This window comes from Geotrypetes seraphini, chromosome 2 (assembly GCF_902459505.1).
Source record: "Geotrypetes seraphini chromosome 2, aGeoSer1.1, whole genome shotgun sequence".
Taxonomy (NCBI): domain Eukaryota; kingdom Metazoa; phylum Chordata; class Amphibia; order Gymnophiona; family Dermophiidae; genus Geotrypetes; species Geotrypetes seraphini.
In genome coordinates, this window is record NC_047085.1 from 45,360,110 (window position 1) to 45,372,371 (window position 12,262).

General features: G+C 42.5%; 1 protein-coding gene across 1 annotated transcript in view; it reads left to right on the top strand.

Moving 5' to 3' along the window:
- SNTB1 (syntrophin beta 1) overlaps positions 1 to 12,262 on the top strand; it is a 263,297-nt gene that overhangs the window by 226,379 nt on the left and 24,656 nt on the right. The window contains exon 4 of the mRNA XM_033933947.1: positions 8,453 to 8,592. Coding sequence (XP_033789838.1) covers positions 8,453 to 8,592 — 140 coding nt within the window. The remainder of the gene's footprint in view (positions 1 to 8,452; positions 8,593 to 12,262) is intronic.

Consider the following 12,262-nt stretch of genomic DNA (forward strand, 5'->3'; position numbering starts at 1 on the left):
TTACTCCGGTGCCTATCACCTCTTAACTTCATCTTCTGCCCTCTCATTTCAAAGCTTCCTTTCAAATAAAAGAGACTCGACTCATGCACATTTATTTTATGTAGGTATTTAAACATCTCTATCATATCCCTCTCTTGACTTTCTTCCATAGTATACATATTAAAATCTATAAGTCTGTTTCCATGCGCCTTATGACACACCATTTTAGTAGCTTTCCTCTAGACCAACTCCATATTTTTTATATCTTTTTGAAGGTGCAGTCTCCAGAGTTGAATATAGTGGCGATTATTTTAGCTTGGGTATGTGGTTTTATGAAGCTTTTAGCCCATATCTATAGCTTTTTTGACATTCATATATTTTTTTGCATTTCTGATTTTTGAGCAGTGCTATGGTTATCACCTTTCTTCAGAATCAAGTTCTTTTTTCTGGCGGGGTCTCCTGAAGCAGATACCGAAACGGGGCCGCGTCGGGACCCCAGATAGCTTTTGCTATTTGAATCAAGTCAAGCTGTCAAGCTAAGTTGAAAGTATTAGTGGCAACCTGAATTGCAAGAAAGTTTCTTTTGACCTATTTGCATACAGTATTTTCAATTAAGTAATCAAGTGTTACAAATCCAATACACCTTTGAGCTGGTCTCGCTTTTAACATTGATTAAGCAATGATTGGAAGACAAACTCTTTTCCCAAGAGGGGGTAACCTCTCCCTCTTCAGAGTTTTATTTCTCTGAGCTAAGTTTTTGTGCAGCGAGCCCTCCTCTTAGGCTGTGTATATTACCGAGTCAGTCTGTTTTCTTTTACTGACTTTTATGGTAAGCAAATTAATGGAAACACTTTTAAAACAGAGAATGGTCAAGCTTCTGGAATCCTGTGGATTACAGGACCGGAGGTAGGTCTTGTCAGACAAATCTGATCAATTTCTTTGACTGGGTGACCAGAGAATTGGATAGAGGATGTGCGTTGGATGTGGTATATTTAGATTTTAGCAAAGCCTTTGACAGTGTTCCACACAGACATCTAAAAAATAAACTGAGTGCTCTCGGATGGGTCCCAAAGTGACAGGTTGGGTCAAGAACTGGTTGAGTGGAAGGCAACAGAAGGTAGTGATCAATGGAGATCGCTCTGAGAAAAGGGATGTTACCAGTGGTGTGCCTCAAGGTTCTGTTCTTGGGCCTATTCTTTTTAACATTTTTATAAACGATATTGCTAAAGAGTTGTCGGGTAAGATTTGCCTCTTTGTGGATGATACCAAAATCTGCAGTAGAGTTGACCTGAAGAATGGTCTGAAATTTGGCAGCTAAAATTTAATGCTAAGAAATGCAAGGTCGTGAATTTGGGCTGCAAAAACCTGAGAGAACGGTATAGTTTAGGGGGTGAAGAACTTATGTGCACAATAGTAGAGCGGGACTTGGGTGTAATTGTATGTGATGATCTTAAGGTGGCCAAACAGGTTGAAAAGGTGACAGCGAAAGCTAGAAAGATGCTAGGTTGCATAGGGAGAGGTATGGCCAGTAGGAAAAAGGAGGTATTGATGCCTCTGTATAAGACTCTGGTGAGACTTCATTTAGAATATTGTGTACAATTCCGTAGGCCGCACCTTCAAAAAGATATAACAGGATGGAGTCGGTCCAGAGGAAGGCTACTAAAATGGTGTGTGGTCTTCGTGATAAGGCGTATGGGGACAGACTTAAAGATCTCAATCTGTATAGTTTGGAGTAAAGGTGGGAGAGGGGAGATATGATAGAGACGTTTAAATACCTACGCAATGAAAATGAGCATGAGCCGAGTCTCTTTCATTTGAAAGGAAGCTTTGGAATGAGAGGTCACAGGATGAAGTTAAGAGGTGATAGCCTTAGGAGTAATCTAAGGAAATACTTTTTTACAGAAAGGGTGGTAGATGCATGGAACAGTCTTCCAGAAGAGTTGGTGGAGACAGAGACTGTGTCTGAATTCAAAAGGACCTGGGATAGGTAAGTGGGATCTCTCAGAGAGAGAAAGAGATAATGATTACTGTGGATGGGCAGACTAGATGGGCCATTTGTTTCTATGTTACATTATTGCCTAACTGATTTTGCTGAGCTAAAAAAGAGAACTACAATGAAATAACCTACTACATAACATAGTAACATAGTAGATGACGGCAGATAAAGACCCGAATGGTCCATCCAGTCTGCCCAACCTGATTCAATTTAAATTTTTTTTTTTTTCTTCTTCTTAGCTATTTCTGGGCAAGAATCCAAAGCTTTACCCGGTACTATGCTTGGGTTCCAACTGCCGAAATCTCTGTTAAGACTTACTCCAGCCCATCTACACCCTCCCAGCCATTGAAGCCCTCCCCTGCCCATACTCCACCAAACGGCCATACACAGAAACAGACCGTGCAAGTCTGCCCAGTAACTGGCCTAGTTCAATATTTAATATTATTTTCTGTTTCTAAATCTTCTGTGTTTATCCCACGCTTCTTTGAACTCAGTCACAGTTTTACTCTCCACCACCTCTCTCGGGAGCGCATTCCAGGCATCCACCACCCTCTCCGTAAAGTAGAATTTCCTAACATTGCCCCTGAATCTACCACCCCTCAACCTCAAATTATGTCCTCTGGTTTTACCATTTTCCTTTCTCTGGAAAAGATTTTGTTCTACGTTAATACCCTTTAAGTATTTGAACGTCTGAATCATATCTCCCCTGTCTCTCCTTTCCTCTAGGGTATACATATTCAGGGCTTCCAGTCTCTCCTCATACGTCTTATGGCGCAAGCCTCCTATCATTTTCGTCGCCCTCCTCTGGACCGCCTCAAGTCTTCTTACGTCTTTCGCCAGATACGGTCTCCAAAACTGAACACAATACTCCAAGTGGGGCCTCACCAATGACCTGTACAGGGGCATCAACACCTTCTTCCTTCTACTAACTACGCCTCTCTTTATACAGCCCAGAATCCTTCTGGCAGCAGCCACTGCCTTGTCACACTGTTTTTTCGCCTTTAGATCTTCGGACACTATCACCCCAAGGTCCCTCTCCCCGTCCGTGCATATCAGCTTCTCTCCTCCCAGCATATACGGTTCCTTCCTATTATTAATCCCCAAATGCATTACTCTGCATTTCTTTGCATTGAATTTTAGTTGCCAGGCATTAGACCATTCCTCTAACTTTTGCAGATCCTTTTTCATATTCTCCACTCCCTCTTCGGTGTCTACTCTGTTACAAATCTTGGTATCATCTGCAAAAAGGCACACTTTTCCTTCTAACCCTTCAGCAATGTCACTTACATACATATTGAACAGGATTGGCCCCAGCACCGAACCCTGAGGGACTCCACTAGTCACCTTTCCTTCCTTCGAGCGACTTCCATTAACCACCACCCTCTGGCGTCTGTCCGACAGCCAGTTTCTGACCCAGTTCACCACTTTGGGTCCTAACTTCAGCCCTTCAAGTTTGTTCAACAGCCTCCTATGAGGAACTGTATCAAAGGCTTTGCTGAAATCCAAGTAAATTACATCTAGCATATGTCCTCGATCCAGCTCTCTGGTCACCCAATCAAAAAATTCAATCAGGTTCGTTTGGCACGATTTACCTTTTGTAAAGCCATGTTGCCTCGGATCCTGTAACCCATTAGATTCAAGGAAATACACTATCCTTTCTTTCAGCAACACTTCCATTATTTTTCCAACAACTGAAGTGAGGCTCACCGGCCTGTAGTTTCCTGCTTCATCCCTGTGACCACTTTTATGAATAGGGACCACATCCGCTCTCCTCCAATCCCCAGGAATCACTCCCGTCTCCAGAGATTTGTTGAACAAGTCTTTAATAGGACTCGCCAGAACCTCTCTGAGCTCCCTTAGTATCCTGGGATGGATCCCGTCTGGTCCCATCGCTTTGTCCACCTTCAGTTTTTCAAGTTGCTCATAAACACCCTCCTCTGTGAACGGCGCAGAATCTACTCCATTTTCTCGTGTAACTTTGCCAGACAATCTCGGTCCTTCTCCAGGATTTTCTTCTGTGAACACAGAACAGAAGTATTTGTTTAGCACATTTGCTTTCTCCTCATCACTCTCCACATATTTGTTCCCAGCATCTTTTAGCCTAGCAATTCCATTTTTTATCTTCCTCCTTTCACTAATATATCTGAAAAAATTTTTATCTCCCTTTTTTACATTTTTAGCCATTTGTTCTTCCGCCTGTGCCTTCGCCAAACGTATCTCTCTCTTGGCTTCTTTCAGTTTCACCCTGTAGTCCTTTCTGCTCTCCTCTTCTTAGGTTTTTTATATTTCATGAACGCCAACTCTTTCGCCTTTATTTTCTCAGCCACTAGGTTGGAGAACCATATCGGCTTCCTTTTTCTCTTGTTTTTATTGATTTTCTTCACATAAAGGTCCGTAGCCATTTTTATCGCTCCTTTCAGCTTAGACCACTGTCTTTCCACTTCTCTTATGTCCTCCCATCCTAACAGCTCTTTCTTCAGGTACTTTCCCATTGCATTAAAGTCCGTACGTTTGAAATCTAGGACTTTAAGTATCGTGCGGCCGCTCTCCACTTTAGCCGTTATATCAAACCAAACCGTTTGATGATCGCTACTACCCAGGTGAGCACCCACTCGAACATTAGAGATACTCTCTCCATTTGTGAGGACCAGATCCAATATCGCTTTTTCCCTTGTGGGTTCCGTCACCATTTGTCTGAGCAGAGCCTCTTGAAAGGCATCCACAATCTCCCTACTTCTTTCCGATTCCGCAGACGGAACATTCCAGTCCGCATCCGGCAGGTTGAAATCTCCCAACAGCAGAACCTTCTCTTTCCTTCCAAACTTTTGGATATCCACAATCAGATCTTTATCAATTTGCTGCAATTGAGTGAAGGTCTGTAGACTACACCCACGTAGATAGAAGTTCCATCTTCTCTTTTCAGAGCAATCCATATCGCTTCTTCCTCTCCCCAGGTCCCTAGCATTTCGGTCGCTTGGATATTGATCTTTACATAGAGAGCTACTCCTCCACCTTTATGACCATCTCTGTCCTTCCTAAAAAGATTATATCCCGGTATGTTTGCATCCCATCCATGTGATTCACTGAACCATGTCTCTGTGATAGCAACAATATCTAGATCTGCCTCTAATATCAGGGTTTGTAGATCATGAACTTTGTTGCTTAGACTGCGAGCATTTGTGGTCATCGCTTTCCAGCTATTTTTCAGCGATAATCTCCTTTTTCGTATGGATTTTTGTGTCGTTTCACTTTCCGTTGCAATACTAAGAAATGAGTTGCTGATATTGCTTATGTTGCAGCCTTTACTACTATCACATCTTTTCTTTTGCCGGGGGTGGTCTCTATAATTGTCCTTCGTACATACACCACCCCCACCTTCTAGTTTAAATGCCTAGAAAAATATTGTCTAAATTTCTCTGCAAGGTTTCTTTTTCCTGCTGTAGTAATATGTAGCCCATCAGTGCAATATAGCTTCTTGTCCTTCCATGTATTTCCCCATCCTCCTATGTACCTGAAGCCTTCTTGATGACACCAGGCTCTGAGCCATCTATTAAAGTCCTCTGTGTTTTTCACTCTTTGCTCTCCTTTTCCATATGCAGGCAGTATTTCAGAAAAAGCTAAAGTCTTTACAAAAGGTTTCACGCCCTCACCAAGCTCCCGAAAAGCTTTCTGTGCTGCAAGTGTGGAGTTGTTGGCCAGGTCATTTGTTCCCAGATGGATAACAACATCAGTGTTAAAATCCTTAGTTTCTTCCTTAATTATAGTCAGTATTTGCCTGGAACTCCTGGTAGCTGAGGATCCTGGAAGACATTTCACTATTTTGGTCTCCTCATCTTGTGTTCCAAGGTTAATGCCTCTGATGATGGAATCCCCCAACAGTAATAGTTTTCTGTTTTTGGCTTTTTTATTTGTACTTAGAGTGCGCTTGTTCTCTTGAGTTACCTTCATTGGTTCCAGTCCTACCTCCCTTCTGTTTTCCTGAGTATCGCAGTGCACTAGTGGAGCGAAGGAATTCTGTAGAGGTAATATTAGTGAAGGTGGATGTTTCTGTGTTACATGTCGCAGTCTTCCTGAGCCTACTGTGACCCATTTATTCCTGGGCTGTTTTATTCTTTGAGGTAGAGGTGGTAAGTTGGTATGATTTTGTGGAGTGATGGAAGCTGCTTTAATTGTATTCAATTCCTGTTTAAGTTTGCAGAGCTCCTCCTTAATACTGGCAAGTTGAAGACAGATGGGGCAAGCCTTAAGCCTCCAAATAGTATGTCTTGGAATTAAAGCACCACAGTGATTGCATAGAATAAAGGTCATCTTGATTGGTTGTGAAGTGACTTGATTTGAGTAGTCCTGATTATAGGGTCTCTATATATGAATAGTGGTCCCTGGGGTTGGTGGGACTATAAGTAAGACTACTAGTAAGGCAGAAATATAGGCTCTATACCACCTAAACACAGTATTTTAAACAAAACTGCAGGTTCTATCAGGGCTACCCTAAAACACAGGATTTATAACAGGATTTTCCCTACTTTAGTCACCCTGAGCCACAGGCACCAGAAATATAGGCTCTATACCACCTAAACACAGTATTTTAAACAAAACTGCAGGAAGAGGAAATAAGATTTAACAGAGGAAAGAGAAGGATTTATTTTTTTTGTGCTTTTTTATATTTTTTTTAGTAAGAAACAGGGAGGAGAAGAGAAATTAAGCAGATATAATGCTGAAAACCAGTCAAAAGAGCAGAATATGAAATGCTGAGTAACTTAGCTTTTAGAAGTTCACAGGGCAGCCTTGTTTCAACAATGTCCCAAAGATAATGCAATTAACCTTAGAAGTAAAACAGAGCCCCTCCCTTCTCCACCTAATCAGCAGAAAACAATGGCTGAATACTAGTAAGACCGAAATATAGGCTCTATACCACCTAAAACACAGTATTTTAAACAAAACTGTAGGTTCTATCAGTGCTACCCTAAAACACAGGATTTATAACAGAATTTTCCCTACTTTAGTCACCCTGAGCCACAGGTACCAGAAATATAGGCTCTATACCACCTAAATCACAGTATTTTAAACAAAAATGCAGGTTCTATCAGTGCTACCCTAAAACACAGGATTTATAACAGGATTTTCCCTACTTTAGTCACCCTGAGCCACAGGCACCAGAAATATAGGCTCTATACCACCTAAAACACAATATTTTAAACAAAAATGCAGGAAGAGGAAATAAGATTTAACAGAGGAAAGAGAAGGATTTATTTTTTTGTGCTTTTTTATATTTTTTTTAGTAAGAAACAGGGAGGAGAAGAGAAATTAAGCAGATATAATGCTGAAAACCAGTCAAAAGAGCAGAATATGAAATGCTGAGTAACTTAGCTTTTAGAAGTTCACTGAAACCCAAGTTTACCTTTCCCAAGTCTGAATGCCAGCAGGCAAGATATTCCAATGGATGTTTCTTCTCCTTAGCAGAACAGATCCTTCCTCAGTACCTCTTCAGGTGTGGGGAAAGGGTGTGTTTCCAGATCTGGTGAGAGGGTTTGGGAGTTAGGTGTTTCTGTTTTTTGGAGATTGTCCTTGTTAAGATCAGCTGGGGAAATGTGGATGGTACTTTAAGAGTAGCATAAGCGTAATTTGAGCCTAGGGGTGGGTGGGCAGAGGCAGACAGTAGTTCACGGTGTCAGGTCAAAACCGCAGAAGACAAAGGCGCGCGCCAAGAACTGAGCGCAGTGCTTAGGCGCACGCCGAAGAAATTAACTGTTTTTAGGGGCTCCGACGGGGGTATGTGGGGGGGAACCCCCCCACTTTACTTTATACAGATCGCGCCGCGTTGTGGGGGCGTTGTGGGGGGTTTGGGGGATTGTAACCCCCCACATTTTACTGAAAACTTCACTTTTTCCCTAAAAACAGGGAAAAAGTTAAGTTTACAGTATAATGAGGGGGGTTTGAACCCCCCAAACCACCCACAATGCCGCCGACATCTGTATTAAGTAAAGTGGGGGGGCTCCCCAACAAACCCCCCCCGTCGGAGCCCCTAAAAACTGTCATTTTCTTCGCCACGCGCCTCCATCTTGCGCTCAGTTGTCGGCGCGCGCCTTTGTCTTCCGCGGTTTTGTCTATGAACCGTAGTTCACAGGTTGCTGTGAAAACTGTCTTTAATGCTGAGCCTCTACTACCTCTCTCTTAGAACCAAGCATACTGAGGGTTAGGCTCTAGTCCAGCATGCCTCCCCTCAAGGGTCACCTGTGGAGTCTGATCTCTTAAAAAAGTCCTCAGAGTTTAGTCACTGATGTTAACAGCTTGGAAAAGGGTTTTGGACAAGAGTGCAGTAACCATGTAATTTAATACAGCATCTGACATCCTTTGCCTTTCTGCTTTCCAAAATTTAAACTTGTTGTGCATACCGTACCTTCTGCTCCATTGTAGACTGCCCTCCCCCCCCCCCCCCCCCCTCCATCCCTACTTCATGGAAAGTCTGTCCTGTTTCAGGTGCTGGGAGAGAACGAGAAGCCCTGGAAACCTGTGTTAGTCGTGCTGACAGAGAAGGACCTGTTACTCTATGAGAGTATGCCACGAATGAAGGAAGCCTGGTCGCACCCTGCTAACAGTTACCCTCTGCTAGCCACCAGGTACGCAGAACTGTTACTTTAACATCCCACTTTCTAAGGCTTCAGTACAACACTGCCTTATTATTAACTGCTGTGCAAAATATGAACGCAAAGAAACAAACACTGGACAGAAGTGATGTTCCTGATGTGGGCTTTATCAAATGGTTGAACTTGACAATTCACATCAAAACCTCTAGGATTCAGTCCGCTGAGAACCTTGGACCCAGCACGGTCCGTGTTTCAACAAGAAAGTCTATCCGAGTCCTTCTCTCATGTGGAGCTTCTGCATGAGAGCAAATTTGGACTGTTTATCTTCTCCACGTATTTTTACCTATGGACAAACAGGGACCCCTGAGGAAGACTTTCTTGTCAAAACACGGACCGTGTTGGGTCCAAGTTTTCTCAGCGGACTGAGTCCTAGAGGTTTTTATGTGGATTGTCAAGTTCAATCATTTAATAAACTCCATATCAGAAACATCACTTCTCCACAATGTTGTTTGGCTCTCTTGGATTTTTGCTCTGTGGAATCATGAGGGTCAATTTCTTATTCTTGTTTGCATCAAATATTAAAGGAAAAACATATCCAAACTAAAAATGTTTCTGTCTCACAGGGCTTCTTTTCTTGTACGTTGTGCCACTGGGCTACTAAATAGGGTTACCAGACGCACGGATTTCCCCGGACGGCTTTTCAAAACCCAGCACTTTGTCCGGGTTTTGAAAACCTTCCCGACGCATCCCGACAAAATTGAATGCGCGGACGAACGTGGTGACATCATATATAGTAAAACCTTGGATTGCAAGTAACTTGGTTTGCAAGTGTTTTGCAAGACAAGCAAAACATTTGATTAAATTTTAACTTGATGTAGAAGTAATGTCTTGCAATACAAGTGCATACAGTATACACACATCACAACTGAGCCAATGCTTCTTCTTTCTCTGACACTGGAAGAGTGTAGTGACTTCTAAAAAAGCAAAGTCTTGCAATACGAGTACATACAGTATACACGCTTCACATCATCACAACTGAGCCAATGGTTCTTCTCTCTCTGACGCTGCAGGAGTATAGTGACTGTTCCAAACGAGCGAGGTCTTGCAATACAAGTACATATAGTATTTCATATTAAAGTTTTTGGGTTGTGGAACGAATTGTCTGAGTTTCCATTCTTTCCTATGGGGAAATTCACTTTGATATACAAGTACTTTGAATTACAAGCATGCTTCAGGAACAAATTATGCTCGCAAACCAAGGTTTTACTGTACACACACACATGCACGTGACATCATTGAACATAAGAATTGCCGCTGCTGGGTCAGACTAGTGGTCCATTGTGCCCAGCAGTCCACTCACATGGCGGCCCTTAGGTCAAAGACCAGTGCCCTAACTGAGTCTATCCTTACCTGCATATGTTCTGGTTCAGCAGGAACTTGTCTAACTTTGTCTTGAATCCCTGCAGGATGTTTTCCCCTATAACAGCCTCCCGAAGAGCATTCCAGTTGCGTTGAGTCTGCGTATGTGCGGATGCCATCTGGGGCGGAACTAGGCAGTTCTAGGGGCGTGGCCATGGGTCTGGATTTTCCCGAAGGAAAATCTGGTAACCCTACTGCCATCCTGCATTCTGACTGCCCTTCAGTTTAAGATAACCAGGGCCAGCTTAGCTGTTATACAGACTAGACAGTCAACTAGGACAGCATCTTCAGGGGCAAGACCAAACAACTGCAGTGAAAACATTACATTACATTGGTGTCTTCTATCCCGCCAATACCTTTCAGTTCTAGGCGGTTTACAACAAGAAATTACCCTGGGCATTCTCAGGGAGATTACAAGGTTGATAGCTATAGTATGTGTCGGGATCTGGGAAGGGTCGATACGGTTTGGTTGGATCATTTGACAAATTTCTTCAATAGTATGGTTTTTAGTTCTTTCCTGAATATTTTGTAGTTGGGCATCTTGGTCAGCAGATTTGAGAGGTGGCAGTCTATTTTCAATGCTCTGGTGGCTAGTAGACCGTCATATATATTTTTGCTTTGCATGTCTTTGATTGGGGGGTGGGTAAAGTGTGCTTGAGTTCTTCTTTTGGTCTGGATGTGTTTTTCCTGATTAGGCAGTTGTTCAGATAGCTTGGTCCATTTCCATTTAGGGCTTTTTGAATATATCACAGTCAGAAAACCATCAACCTGTGTTTTAAACTCTTTACCAGTCAATAGTCAGCCAGCAGCAGTCACCATTTTCTTCAAACAATGATCGCAGCAGCCTGAATTGGGCCCCAACATTCAATGCTGGCTATATGACTATTGAGCAAATGTCTGATAATGTATAGACTTGGAAGAACATTTAGATCATAAAATTATATGTTATTAAATGTACGAAAAAGGGACAAAGTGAAATATGCCAATACTAGAAAATCCTGAATTTCAGTTGTAGGTCCAATTTTCTGGAATGAGATACCTGGAGCAATACAATTCTGTAAAAATGTTTTGCGGTTCAGGAAATTGCTTAAAACATACTTCTTTGTCCAGGCTTTTAATTGATATTAGTAATCTATGCCTAGAAGTGAGATGGTGGAAAGTGATCTAGAAGAAAAGTTAGTGTGGAATTCTGATTTCTTTGTCGCAGGGCTAGAATTTTAAGTGTGGCTTTGTAAAGTCTGATGAGTGGAGTTTTGTCTAATAATATTATGAATGGGATTTGTGAGCCACTTAGTTTAAGTGGATTAGAAATATTATAAATAAAATAAAATAAAAAATATATTTGAGATTACAAGTACAACCAACAGAAAGTGCCAGCCTACAAGTTTTAACTCTAGGGCTACCAGATGTCTGAATTTAAAGAGGGGTATCTGGGTGTCCACGAGCCCAATAGCCCATTCTCACAGTGGCCAATTCAGGTCACTAGTACCTGGCCAAAACCCAAGGAGTAGCAATATTCCATGGAGGGCAATCTCTATTAAAGTGTTTAACACAATTACCACTACTTCTCGGTACTTTGGAAACTCCGCACCATAAAAAAATACTTCAATGACTCCTCTTTCCGCCTTCTAGTGCAATCTGCCATTCTCAGCATTCTAGACTACTGTAATATTATCTACCTGAACTCCACGAAGAAAACTACCAGGAGACTAAAAGTGATCCAAAACACCGCCGTTCGTCTCATCTATGGCCTAAAGAAATGGGAACATATCACCCCTTTCTACCACCAACTTCACTGGCTACCTTTCGAATCCAGAGTGCTTTTCAAATTCGCATGCTTCTGCTACAAATCGGTAAACGGCCTCTCGCCAAGATACATCAATCCCCTCTTTAACCTTTACTGCAGCAACAAGAAATCCCGCAGAATTCAACTGTTCGCCTACCCCTCGCTAAAGCTCTGTCATCTCAAAAGATTCCTAGACAAAACCTTCGCCTTCCAAGCAGCCAAGATGAACCCATGGATTGCCCAAATGATTCTCGAAGCCCACACTTACCTCGACTTCAGAAAAACACTCAAAACTTACCTATTCAACAAACAAGCCCCGTAATGCCCCCCTTCCGGAATTACCTGGCCCCACGTTCGACCCATTCCCCTCCCTTATGGATCACTTTCTTCCTTCTCCCCTACCCACTTCCCTTCTTCATCAGCCAAGTTCGGCTCAATGTGTTGTAAATCCAATAAATTGTGGTAAATCGGCCCGTTCGGCCCCTCCCCCCCTATTGA